This window comes from Aulonocara stuartgranti (assembly GCF_965226115.1).
Source record: "Aulonocara stuartgranti genome assembly, chromosome: 3".
Taxonomy (NCBI): Eukaryota; Metazoa; Chordata; class Actinopteri; order Cichliformes; family Cichlidae; genus Aulonocara; species Aulonocara stuartgranti.
Window position 1 is genome coordinate 3,101,485 of NC_138941.1, and position 14,307 is coordinate 3,115,791.

Below are 14,307 nucleotides of genomic sequence, written 5' to 3' on the forward strand. Positions count from 1 at the left end.
GTCCACCCAACCCCACCACAGAGAAAACTGCACCCACCCCACCAACCACACATCTTCCAGACTACATAAGACGGTAAACGCCCAGGCTGAGATCTTCCTCCACTTCTCCTGTATCTCCCCCTCCTGCAGAGAGTTCCTGAGAGAAGAAAGCTCCTGCCAGATGTGACCATCCCCCCCACCAGTTGAAGAGCCCCCCAGGCGGCTCGATGCACCGGCGGCACCCTGCTCCAGGGCCGGGCCCCCATGCACCCACCCGCCCACAACCCCGGCAACACACCAACCAGGACCCGAGCCCCCGAGGCCCGGCCCGGGCCCCCGCCCAGAGACGGAGCACCCCCAGAACCTCACGCCCATCCCGGACCCACCCAGGGGCAGCCAGGTTGCCAGGTCAGTAACCCACGTCCGTCAGCACAGACCCTCCCCTAGCCCCGCTGCACGCAGCCGCGAGGAAACAGTCACCTGAGAGCCAGGGTTTCTACTCCACGGCCGTATTTCATACGGGTCCACATTTCCACTGCACGCTATTTTCTGCAAGTACCGCCGCTTCGCCTCTGGACGCAATCGGTCTCTATACAGTCCATTCTCTTTTGAGCTGCTTTTAAGCATCTTGTAATCGTCGTTCCAACACAGTGTGTTTGTTTTGATTCGTAGACCTCGAAAATGGTGCCGCGCTCCCACAATGCATTGCGGCGTGACGTCAACTCCAAAGCCCTATAGAACATGTTCTTTTTCATTGTCAAAATTATCAGGAATAAAGAAGAAAACTGATTCAAAACCTGTGGAACCTGCCAAAAAACAAGTTTTACTGCAAAGGATTTCTAGATGTGAAGGTTTTGTGGCTTTTTTCAGTTTCTAAAACAAACTCATTTGTACAGAAGGATATGAGGATGTATATGTCCGGTGGTGGGTTTTTTTCTTCTTGATTTAATGTATTCATTTATCTCTTCACTTAATCTTTCTTTATGTTTTTTTTTTTTTGATTTGGCATGAGCGATTTCCGGTCCTCACTCCAAGCCAGTTGGTGGCGGTAATGCACCACATGTTCTATCACAGCTGCGTCCGAGAGGACAGGAAACGTCTGTATGCGTCTGCAAACCAGGTAACTACACTCAGCTGAGCCTCTCTGCTAGTCGTTATTAGTTGGAGGGTTTTGCGTCACTTTCTCTCGGCTTGATAAAGGGCTGTATAGAAATCTCTGGTACGTAACACGTAACGTCATTTTTAGGGAGCGTCGCAGAGAAGTGAGGCTGTTTCTTTGTTTTTGTCGAGTTTTGATTGAAGACATGTTTCCAGTCCGTTTTTTACTCGTTTGTTTTTTCATTAATAACTTTACATTATCACAGAGAACAAGAAGGCGCTTTGTTTGTCACATTCACCTTATGTCTGTGAAGGTTCTCAGTCATCCAGGTCATCGTAGTCAAAGGAGCTTGCAAAGAAAAGCGTCTGGACTTCTTTAAGTTACTTGAAGACGTTTCACCTCTCATCCGAGAAGCTTCTTCAGTTCTAAGGTCAAATGGTGGAGAGTCCCAGATATAAGCCTAGTGGGAGTTTCCCCCCACAGAGGGACAAAAGGACCCCCTGATGATCCTCTAATCGCCTGAGCCAAGGTGGGAAACTGGGTGTGGGTCCCAATCAGCCAGTTTCGGGTGAGTTCATTGTGAAACCTGGCCCCACCTTATCATGCGAATTCCTGAGGTCAGATGGCCCAGGATGTGAGTGGGCGTTAAGGCGTCTGGGAAGGATCTCAAAACTGGATTATAGATGGCAGAGAGTTGGTGTCGTAAGCCCCGCCTCTGTTCAAAGATGGTCGCTCACAGTGGACATAGATGGCTTCTTTCACTCCTCTTTCAAACCATCTGTCCTCTCTGTCCAAAATGTGAACATTAGCATCCTCGAAAGAGTGTCCTTTATCCTTAAGATGCAGATGGACTGCTGAGTCTTGTCCTGTGGAGGTGGCTCTTCTATGTTGTGCCATGCGCTTGTGAAGTGGCAGCCACTTGGCAGCCACAGTGATAAATGGCTGAGATGGCTGCAGCTGTACGTGTGAGGTACCTACATGTTTCAAGATGAATTTGCAGAGATGTCATGTTTGGTGCTTACAGACATCACACTGCATTTTGTGATTTCGTAGCTATTGTTGTGATATTTCGGAGCTTCCCATGATCACCGTGACAGTCATTCATTTTAACACAACCTTTCTATTCCTTTCAGGGATCCTCATTTTTTTGGTACGGAAGATCAGCAGCTGTGTCGACAGGCAACAGGTAACGGCATGCTTTTCTGTTAGTACTGTAGACCTTGGTCTGGTGCTCTTTTTTAGTTTAACACAGTATTTTCATTTGCCGAAGTGTAAAAAGCTTGTTCCAGGAGAAACAAACTTTAGTGAGTTCTGCAAAATGATTCCCACCATTGCACACTCTGTCAGCCTCCAGTGTGCCCTTTTTTTGTCCTTTAACTGAAGAAAGTCGGTAGTCAGAACATATGAGATAAGTGAGATCCTCATTTTGCCTGCTTATTTCAAGATACAACATTTTCACAAACTGCTGTAGGATAACCTTGCTATTTGTCTTTTCCAACACTTCTACATTCATCCATATTTCCTTGTCTGCTTCTTTCCAGGTGAAAAGTACCTGAAATGGGTGAAAGATTTTGTTTCCAAAAACAAAAGCATGTGCGTTCACCTGAAGAAGCCAAGTGGTGCTGACCTGTGGATAGAAGAGCTTGAGAACACCAAATACAACGGGGATGATGATGAAGTTAACGCCTGGGGAAAATTCTACCTTCCCGAGATTGTAAAAATGCAGGTTATTGGTGTGGTAAAGGGCACCTCATGTCCATGTGACGAGCTTGTGCTGATGACGTGTGAGGACAAAAAGCTGTACGGCTATGACGGAGAGGAGCTGCATCTGGTGGCTTCCAGTTTCCTGGAACTATGTGACAAAACGATAGAGTATCCAGCATCCAAGCGCTACTACAATGGAGAGGCCTTCAAAGATATGGTGAGAAGTTAGACTGCTAAGAATAAGACTGGGGATGCCTAGTGTTAGAGATCAATCACCTGAGCTTTTCTTTGTATTGTTGTGTGTTCTGTTTACACTGAGGAGGACTGGAAAAAAGTTAAGATGAGTGATGTGGGGAGGAAACTGCAGGAAGAACATAAAAAGCTGGTAAATGAAACCCAGTCAGCGTTCGTCAGCCTAATATCATAGGTGGGTATTGGAGCTGAGTATCATCACTGATTTCTAGAACCTGTTCAATTCCAATTCACAAGGTCCCAATTAGATTCCATTTAATTCTTACTCAGAGAGTCAGAAACATTATAATTCTGATCATTTATCAGTACTGACACTTGTGAAACTTCATCAGAGGTGTGAGCATCACAGCAGATGCTTTTGTGTCAAAGTAACTGAGGATAAAACACAAAACCATGAAGGAGATTTTCCTGGCCTAGCTTTTTACAGTAGATAACCTTAAAAATATTATTCTGCAGTAGAACAAAAGCAGACGAGAACCACGACTCAACAAATGTACATTGGCTGATGCTGCTGAAGTGATTCAGAGGTTTTAATAAGAGGTTTTAATAGAGACACAGCAGAGCATTTTGCAGTTTCACTTAATTTGAAAAAAATAAATAAAATTTGGTATTGAACAGCAGAAATGAGGCTGTCTTGTTGGAAGTCATTAAAAAAAAATGGCTGTAAGCAACGGTAGACTGCTTCATAACAAGCAAGCGAATAATGCCAAAAACAGAGATTTGAGATGGGAAACGGTGTTCTTAAAGTACACTGAGAGAGGCAGAGAGCTGTGCTGTGTTGTTTTTCTGTGTGTGTTTTAATGGTGGTGGAAGCAAACCAGCAAAAGTAAGAGGGAATTCATGACAATGTTTATGTCAAGCGAAATGTGTCTTCTTTTGCTGCTGGTTTGGTTAGAGAGAGACAAAACGTGCAGCTTCAGGATCTGAGCAGCTTTCAGCACCAACGGCATCACAGCTCAGACTTGGATTCAGGATTAAGCCCTTTATGTTTGACTGTAGTGATTGTAGCTCTGTCCTTGTTATTAATCGCTTTAGTCAAACACAGCTATTGTTTGCTGGGATGTGTATATACTTGACAGTTTGTATCTCAGAGTTATCAAAGACACTGTGGATAATCATCAAGAGATTGTTGTCCTCTTAATAATGACCTATTTGATTGTTTGTTTTTTCTTCTTCTTACAGATTCTGGTATTTGGCCAAAAGAGAGCTTCACAATTCTTGGCTTCACCTGTGGTAGAAAAATGACTAAAGTTATGCAACACTCTCTAAAATTAAAGCTATGCAACGCTTTAACATGAATGGCGAAGGAGTGCATCTCTTTCACTGTCTCTTCCTGTCCTCTTCTCAGTCTTTGTTGTGGCACCTCTGCTATGTGTTATAGAAAGCACTTGGAATCATGTTCAATACAAAAACACCAAACTCGTGGGATTGCCCTAGCAAGCAGTTGGTAAAAACTAATTAAAACTGATATATATCAGCTTCACTTTCTAGCTGCAAAAGCACGTTTCTGCAAAAGCATGCAGTTTCCTGTCAGCACTTTTTGGCACAGAGTGTACTCAGAGTTAGGCCTTTCTTATATAAAGCAATATAATCAGCATATAAACATTTAAGATGATAAATTTAAAGCTCAACAGTAACTGCTATAAATATTATAACTACACATGTAGTGCTTTTGCTTAAGTAAATTATAGTTGGGATCATAATAAGAAAACATGTGTTTTTATTTTCTGTGTACCCTGGGTACAGACCAGTATAAATATGGGATTCTTCCCAATAAATGCTGTCTGATAATGCTTCATATTGCATTAAACACTAGATATGTAAGCAAACAAACAAAAACCCATAGAAGCCAGTTTTAATTATTAAATGTGACAATTACATGGAGATGGAAAGTAAACATGCTTATACACGTCTCTGTGATTACAGAAAATCCACACAGATGCTGTCAGAGCAGAGAATCTTTGATTTATCAGAATGATGAATGCAAATGATTTCATGAAATCTCACTCTTGTTCTGGGTTGTAAAATTCACCTGTCCAGTTAAACCGAATCCTTTGCAACACGGTTCTAAGAACCCTACCAACCTCATCCTCAGCTCTCTGCCTGTTATCCTTTTCAGCTGAGTATTCATCCACATGTGTTTCAACTTCTCTCTCATTTTCAAGCAAATTGCTCAGGCTCTCAGCTTCAGCACAGTTACCATATGGCCACTCTCTGAGGTCTTCTGTGTTCAAGCCAAACAAATTCTTACATGATCTGCAAGGCTTCATTCTGGCACCATCACGGAGACAAAAAGCCTCACACCTGATATTTCCAGGTACTTCAATTGTTCCATCAAAGTAATCTTTCTGGACTGTGTTTGGATAATAGGTCATCACCGCACCAGATACATATTTATGCCATTTGCTAAGACAGGAGGCAGCAATCATAATTTTCCCAGCGTTAGGACCTTTGGTGGACATGGAGACTCCGCAGTACCTTTCTGATTTGTTGGTTTGGGATTTTTGAGAAATGCAGATGGTGGACGAGACGAAAGCTGTTTTTTTATTATTCTCTTCTAAGTCCAAGTCTGTGAGGAGATCTTGCAGACTCTGCTTTATTTGCTCTTCATTCTCTGAGTTATTTTGCAGGACGATCTGAAAACAGTTACAGATCTGGTCAAAGTGTTGCACCTGATTATATAGTTGTTTTTCATAGAAAGTTGATCAACATGTTTGTTTCGCTGCTTGACTTATTTAACTATGCAGGACCATTGGATGCTTTTGGTTTAGACATTTTAAGATAGGGGGTGAAACAAGTCACAAAAATCTATTTAATTTTAAATCAATAAGCAAAAATCCATCTTTGTTCTCACTAATTTATAATTAAATTTGCTAATTGACCTTTTTTTTCTATTTTGCTATGCCGGGCTGTCAAAACACGCTGAATTTAGAGTCTTTGAGCTGACTTAACAGATCCAGCAGCTACACAGTGACAGCATCATATACGCCTTGAAGACTGTAAGCATCTCCAATAATGAGTCTGTTAGACATTATTTAGAACTAACAAATTCTGAAGCAAGTCTCCAGCTCTCCTGCAGTCTCTGTGTTTGGTGGAGAAGTATAGCTAGAAGCATATGTTGAAGTATAAGGTACAGTATGGATTTTCTTTGGATTTCTCAGTAAAAAAGCACTTTGCATTATACTTTCCTAAAAACTGGAAGTTTGTCAGATTGACTGACAATGTGAGAAGAGTTATCTTACCATGTCGAGCACACAGGAGAAGGGACTTCGCCTAGGAAGCTGAGTCGAATACAACTTTAAAGGCCTGGGATATCTTCTCATTAAAGAACCCAAAACAAAAGGATTAGGGAAGATTTCTTCTGGAGAAAAGGGGATGTTGTTGATTTTGCCCAGAAACAACATGCTGTGAAGGATCTGTTGAGTGAAAACATATTTGCTTATTGTTAGTAGTGATAAACAGGACTGTCTTAAAAGTGTCAAAGGTAACACACCTCATCCACCAAGTGTTGACTTCCCGGAGTCATGTAAGAGCCCCGAACCATCCTCTTGGTAATCTTGTAGGCATTAGTTTTGAACCTCCTTTGAGAAATTGTTGTCTTCTAAAATGATAATGATCGAGCAGTTAGGGATTTAAAAACACAGGAGATCTGATAACTTTGGCTACAGCAGAGTCTGCAGACATACCTATTTTGCTCTTGGTCGGCCTATTTTAAACATGAGAGAAAACATAGTTAGTGAAATGTTGATAACATACAATGACTATCATTGGTGGCTGAAAAGATGCCAGGTAACAAGTGAAAAGCTGCTACTTACCATCGCCACAGTCTAAGAATGAAACAGGAAACACTGAGCGAGTTGCCTCCATCTTAAAGCTGTTGATCATGTGATTTAAAGGAAAGCCACACCCAGCTCTTTCCTGGAATTTTACTCGACTGTAGAAAACTGCTCCATTTGCCCCGCCCACCCATGATCTTTAATATCTACCAAAAACAACCTTTTGGTTGTCAGTAACCAGCCGATCGTTTGCGCGATTAAAAAATGACTTTGTGCGGCGGCGTTCCCACCGCGAGCAGAACTCCGGCTCAAAAACCGCTGTTTTTGAACACCTTTATTTACTTAAGCATTTTAATGGGCTTACTTTGAAACAAAGTGCGATTGAATGATTATTGTTATGTGTTGCCTTGAATTCGGCTATGCTGTCTGTTAGACAGCTGTTTTCCTTTATTGTTGTTTTTGTATTGTTTGTAGCGAACGCTACTGGAATGTATAGATTAAGCTACGTAGCCAAGATAATTAATAATTTAACTGTTGTACATTGGTTGATGATGATTTGCATTGTTACATAGGCTTGCAGAAAAATATATTTGTTTACCGGTAAACTGAATCGAACTTGATGTGCTAATGGACGTTTTTCTGACCTACAGGTCAGGTTTTGTTCCCTCCCTTTGAATTAATCTTCTTCATATTGAAGTGGCGAGCCGGTAGGACCATTCTTTGTTTCCCCTCTTTCCCCCACTTAGCCGTCTTTGGATTACGGACATATTTCCCCATTGTATGAAGCTGGACTCTAAGGAGGAATACCTTAAAAGCGAACTTTAAAAAGAAGAGGACCAAAAAGGACTTTTGCACAGAAAGATCACAGCATTGATTTATTATTTAATTGTGGGCATTTACGTTGTGTGTTGTGTTAATTATTTTGTTCCATTTCCCCTTTCCTCCATTTATTCAATATATTTTTGGTACAAGATATTGCAGTCTTTGGTCTCATCATTCACACCATCTAGGCTCCATAAAGAACTATTTCTTCTGCGCGTCAGTCAGTAAACTCATCCATTGAAATAAACTAGTCCTTAAATAACTTTGAGTTACACAGTGGCAAATGTAATAGAGAAAGACACAGGGCCACCTGAAATCTGTCGTCCTATCTGATTCAAAACCAACATGTAGGAGAATCTGGAATCTTTGATTTTGAGTTAAAAATAAAATATGGGTAAAATGCAGAAATGTTTTTACTAACATGTACTAACAGAGACTTGGAGGAGAGAGACCTAATGTTTAATAATCCACATTTCACTGTTTTACTCTTTGGTTCAGATGTGGATACTGTATTGTTCTTTCTTTGTGATTGTTTATGTTTAAGTTGTTTGTTGCTGGTTTTTAGTTTGTTTTTTGTCTGTTTGGGAGCTGACACAGTCTCTATGGAGATGGGTTTTTGGGGGGTAGCAGGAGGAGAGAAGCTGCAGAGAGGCGTGTAAGACTGCAACTCTGCTTCCTGGTCCCAACTCTGGATAGTCATATTTTGGGGGGTTTAATAAACTACTACTGCATGATGTAAAGCTGAAGTATTACACAGCTTTATGAACCTCCTGTTATCCTGGTAGACGAGTACAGCAATAAATCTTTTACTTGAACATCTTCTGGCTCCAATAAGCTTTGAAATGTGACCATGAAGTTAGAGACACACTGACTGAAACCCACAGCTGTGACTGTGGATCACATCCACACACAGTGTAGCTGCTGTCTCTGTGTGAGGTCTGTGTATATATGTATATACACTGAACAAAAATATAAACGCAACACCTTTGTTACTGCTCCCATTCCCCATGGGATGGACGTAGAGACCTAAAATTCATTCCAGATACACAATATAACCATCCCTCCCAAACAGTGGTCACAAATCAGTCCAAATGTGTGGTAGTGGGCACATCTGCCATATTGAGATAATCCATCCCACCTCACAGGTGTGCCACATCAGGATGCTGATCTGACATCATGAGTAGTGCACAGGTGTACCTCAGACTGCCCACAACAAAAGGCCACCCTGGAATGTGCAGTTTTTTGCGCTATTGGGGGTCTGGGGACCCAGAACCGGTCAGTATCTGGTGTGACCACCATTTGCCTCATGCAGTGCAACACATCGTCGCATGGAGTCTATCAGATTGTCAATTGTGGCCTGTGGAATGTTGGTCCACTCCACTTCAATGGCTGTGCGAGGTTGTTGGATATTCGTGGGAACTGGTACACGCTGTCGTATACGCCGGTCAAGCACATCCCGAACATGCTCAATGGGTGACATGTCCGGTGAGTATGCTGGCCATGCAAGAACTGGGACATTCTCAGCTGCCATCTGCCCTGAACAATGTGAACCATGATTCATCCGTGAAGCGCACACCTCTCCAACGTGCCAGACGCCATCGAATGTGAGCATTTGCCCACACAAGTCTGTTATGGCGACGAGCTGGAGTCAGGTCAAGACCCCGATGAGGACGACGGGCATGCAGTTGAGCGTCCCTGAGACGGTTTCTGACAGTTTGTGCAGAAATTGTTTGGTTGTGCAAACCAATTGTTCCAGCAGCTGTCTGGGTGGCTGGTCTCAGACGATCTTGGAGGTGAACCTGCTGGATGTGGAGGTCCTGGGCTGGTGTGGTTACACGAGGTCTGCGGTTGTGAGGCCGGTTGGATGTGCTGCCATATTCTCTGAAACGCCTGTGGAGACGGCTTATGGTTGAGAAATGAACATTCAATGCACGGGCGACAGATCTGGTTGACATTCCTGCTGTCAGCATGCCAATTGCACGCTCCCTCATTGCTTGTGGCATCTGTGGCATTTTGCTGTGAGACAAAACTGCACATTCCAGGGTGGCCTTTTGTTGTGGGCAGTCTGAGGTACACCTGTGCACTACTCATGATGTCAGATCAGCATCCTGATGTGGCACACCTGTGAGGTGGGATGGATTATCTCAATATAGCAGATGTGCCCACTACCACACATTTGGACTGATTTGTGACCACTGATTGGGAGGGATGGTTATATTGTGTATCTGGAATGAATTTTAGGTCTCTACGTCCATCCCATGGGGAATGGGAGCAAAAACAAAAGTGTTGCGTTTATATTTTTGTTCAGTGTATTTATGCTTATATTCATATTCTCTTATTCCCCTTTATTTGATATCCTAATTCTGTGCTGTGTAAAAATTTGTCGGTGTTCTGCTACTACAAACTGGATTCCCTGGAGGATAAACATGAGGGATTCATAAAGTTCTATCTCTCTGTTAAAATCCCCCAAAATAAATGAAATGTGAATTTCAGGCAGACATGTTTTTAAAAGAGTCACTTTAGAATAGAATAGAATAGAATAGAATAGAATAGAATAGAATTCAACTTTATTGTCATTGCACATGCACAGGTACAGGGCAACGAAATGCAGTTTGCATCCATCCAGAAGTGCTTTAGTGATATAGATATATTACAATATATATTAGCAATAGTATAGATATGTAAGTATATTACAGAAATGGGTCTATTATGGTATGTTATAATGTACACGGTATGAAGTATGTTGTGAATATTCTATAACTAAGTATGTACAGGCTGTAGTGAGTACAAGCTATGAACAGGATATAAATATGAAAAACTATACAGAATATGAAATAAATAACTTTACAGAAATCTGAGATATACAGCTATACAGAAATGGGAACTATGCAAGTTGTAAACAGTTGTAGGATTAAAGATTATTGAATGTACAGAATGATTATTTACACAGAGCTATATAGTAGTGCAGTTAAGATAAGTGAGGGTGTAGATAGTTTCTACAGAGGCTATATGAAGTGCTAGTGGTTGTGAGTGGTGGTTCAGTCCATGTTATTATTGTGTTTGAAGGTACAGTTGTCCATTGTGGGTGTGTGTATGTTCAGTGCATGAGTTTAACGTGGGTCAGATGTCAGGAGGCAGAGTTCAGGAGTCTGACAGCTGTGGGGAAGAAGCTGTTCCGGTACCTGGTGGTCTTAGTCCGGAGGCTCCTGTGGCGCCTCCCAGAGGGCAGGAGGGTGAAGAGTCCATGTGATGGGTGACTGGGGTCTTTGATGATTTTCCCAGCCCTTTTCAGACACCGCTTCCTGTAGATGTCTTTTATGGCAGGAAGTGGTGCTCCGGCGATGCGCTGGGCAGTTTTCACGACCCTCTGCAACGCCTTCCGGTCCGAGGCAGAGCAGTTCCCGTACCAGACTGTTATACAGTTGGTCAGGATGCTCTCGATGGTGCAGCGATAGAAGTTCACCAGGATGTCTGAGGACAGGTGGTTCTTCCTCAGAGTCCTCAAGAAGAAGAGGCGCTGGTGAGCCTTCTTGACCAGCTTGGAGCAGTTGGTCGTCCAGGTGAGATCCTCGGAGATGTGGACTCCCAGGAACTTGAAGCTGCTCACACGCTCCACAGCCGTCCCCTTAATGTGGATGGGTGGATGTGGGTCAGCATTCCTCCTGTAGTCCACGATGAGCTCCTTGGTCTTCTCGGTGTTAAGCAGCAGGTTGTTTCTGTCGCACCACTCAGCCAGACGATCCACCTCCTCCCTGTAGGCGGCCTCATCGTTGTCACTGATGAGGCCAATCACCGTGGTGTCATCTGCAAACTTAATGATGGTGTTGGAACCATCAGCAGGTCTGCAGTCGTGGGTGAAGAGGGAGTAGAGGAAAGGGCTCATCACACAGCCTTGTGGTACACCGGTGTTCATTGTGATGGTAGATGAGCAGCGGTTATCCAGCCGGACATGTTGGGGGCGGTTGGTCAGGAAGTCCAGTAACCATTTGCAGATGAGGGAACTGATGCCCAGGTCTGTCAGTTTCCTGATGAGTTGTGAGGGGTGGATTGTATTGAATGCTGAACTGAAGTCTATAAACAGCATTCTGGCGTAGGTGTTGTTGTTGTCCAGGTGTGAGAGGACAGAGTGCAGTGCGATGGAGACTGCATCCTCTGTGCTCCTGTTCTAGCGGTATGCGAATTGGTGGGGGTCCAGGGTGGGGGGGAGACAGGATTTGAAGTGTGCTAGGACCAGCCGCTCTAAGCACTTAGTGATGATGGGGGTGAGAGCTACTGGGCGGTAATCATTGAGGCAAGATGGGTTGGAGTTTTTGGGTATCGGGACGATGGAGGTGGATTTGAAGCAGGCCGGTACCACAGCGTGGGCCAAGGACAGGTTGAATATGTCTGTGAGCACTCCTGCAAGCTCCCCAGAACACGCTCTGAGAACACGCCCGGGGATGCCATCAGGGCCTGCAGCCTTGTGGACATTGATCCTGCTCAGCACCGCTCCTACATCGGTGGGGGAGAGAGTCATAGGTTGGTGGTCTGGCGTCATGTCTGCTTTGGTTGTGGTTGTGGGGTTCCCTCGCTCAAAACGAGCATAAAAGTTGTTGAGCTCATTGAGGAAGGAGACATCAGAGGATGCGGGGGAGGGTTTGGTGGTCCTGTAGTCTGTGATGGTCTGGAGTCCTTGCCACATGCGTCGGGGGTTGGAGTTGGAGAAGTGTTCTTCTACCTTCTTTTTGTAATGGTGTTTGGCTTTTTTGATGCCCTTCTTTAGATTAGCCCTGGCTGTACTGTAGGCGTGTGCATCTCCTGACCTAAAGGCGAATGGAAAAATGTGTTTTTAAAACCAGCCAATAGGAGCGTCTGTGGATATCAGCTGAGGCTGAACTCAGGAACACCATCACATATAAATACACAGAATTAAATCACTAGATAAAAGACGTCATTAAATAAGGATCAAATCAACATGTTAAAGGTCAGTCAGAAGAGGTGTGGTTAAACACTGGCAGTGCAGCGACCTAATGCAGTTTGGTTACCGCCACAGGAAAAGCCCCGCCCCCTCTGAGCCTCCGCTGTGTCCTCAGCACATCCAGGAGCAGCAGGTCAGAGGGGGCGGGGCCATGTCAGGACTTTAAGTAAAATTTAAAGTGGAGCGACGGCAGGAGTCACACAGCAGTAACCAGCTCTGTCTGCCAGGGTCAAAGGTCAAACAAGTCCTGCAGCTGACCCACACACAGACTTACACTGATCCACAGAGAGTGATGAATCCACACATCACTCGGCTGGAGGAAGCTGGGTTTCCACACCGTCCAATCAGAAACCAGTGTTGACACTGAGACCCGTCTCTGTAACAGGAAGTCCATGAACAGGCAGACCCTCTGCAGCAGGCTGACCTGTGACCTCTGAGACAGAGGGAGGAGTTTGTGTCAGCAGGGGGCGCTGCAGCATCGCCTGAGAGCTTTAAGAACAACAGCAATAAACAGGAAGTGAAAGTCACACTTCTGTTGGTGTGCGTTATCAGCAGACCCCACCCTCTGCAGGAAGCTGAGATAAGAAGCAGCCAATCACAGAGCAGAGAGCATGTGACTTCCTGTTCCTGCTGCTACTGTGACAACAGCTCCTGGGACAGAGAGCAGCTTTCTAAAGAGGAAAGATGCTGCTGTCACCCCCGGGTGTCATGTGACCCACCTGCTGTACTGATTTAAGACTGTAAGAACAATAATAACAACATGTTTTAGTCAGGTGATCCATGCAGAGCAGATCCATGTGACCAAACACAGCTGGATCACATGTTTCCTCTCCTGGAAACAGAAAGCCTTCATGTATAAAGGCTCATGTACCCACTGAGCCCTGCTCTCAGATCTGTGAGGCTTTAACAAACAACAGTTTAAAGTCATGTTTAGCATCTTCTGTCAGTGTGGAAGGTCACACACTTTCCTGAGTGTTGAACCCTGAACTACTAGCTGTTCATGTCAGCCTGGACATAAATACAGACCTGCCTGCTGTCATAGACCCCAGCACTCACATGTTACTTATAAGTGACTCATATGTATGCATGTATATATTGTGTATGTTGTGCTATTTCTTACTTAGTGTGTTGTGTCTTTGTTCCTGTTTGTGCTGCAGCACTGTAACCTAAATAATTTCCCCTGGGGATCAAAAAAGTATTCTGATTGTGAGTAAATGAAAGCAGTCAGAGCAGAGGACGGTGATGTAAGGAATGGGATTTTAATCAGCCAGTCTCCTTTAACTCTCAGCATCACAAAGTAATGTGGTAACATCTGGACTGATGTGTTTACTGTCAGCTAGTTTAAATGCTGTAGGCTGCAGCCGTTGCTCTAACACTATAACTGTAACAGGGCTCAGTGCTGCTTCTAACAGTCTGAGCTGCTTCAGGCTTTATTTGTGAGGAGCACAGCAGCTTACAAACACGTGGCTGGGCCTGGACCCAAAGGAGTGTTTGTTAAAGCCTGCAGTGAATCCAGCAGCAGAATGATGGAAATGCAACACAGCAATGATGAAGAGGAGCAGCATTAAAGCCAAAGTCCAGTTCATACAGTTAGGTCCATAAATCAAATAAGGGAAAATAAAATGTTGTTGGATGCACCTGTCTGCAGCCTTAATGCTCTCTGGTCGCTATGGTAACGCGTAAACATTTCTTTCAAAATAAGACACACGACTACAACA

At 43.9% G+C, this 14,307-nt stretch overlaps 2 protein-coding genes across 2 annotated transcripts in view; both read left to right on the forward strand.

The window, feature by feature from the left end:
* Positions 1-3,011, forward strand: part of LOC309700417 (uncharacterized protein) — a gene marked incomplete at its 3' end in the record, with an annotated part of 46,292 nt that extends 43,281 nt beyond the window's left edge. The window contains exon 5 of the mRNA XM_082523934.1: positions 2,620-3,011. Within this exon, the coding sequence (XP_082380060.1) occupies positions 2,620-3,011 (392 nt within the window). The remainder of the gene's footprint in view (positions 1-2,619) is intronic.
* The window catches only part of LOC309702399 (uncharacterized protein), a 162,972-nt gene that overhangs the window by 118,064 nt on the left and 30,601 nt on the right, over positions 1-14,307 (forward strand). The window lies entirely within an intron of this gene.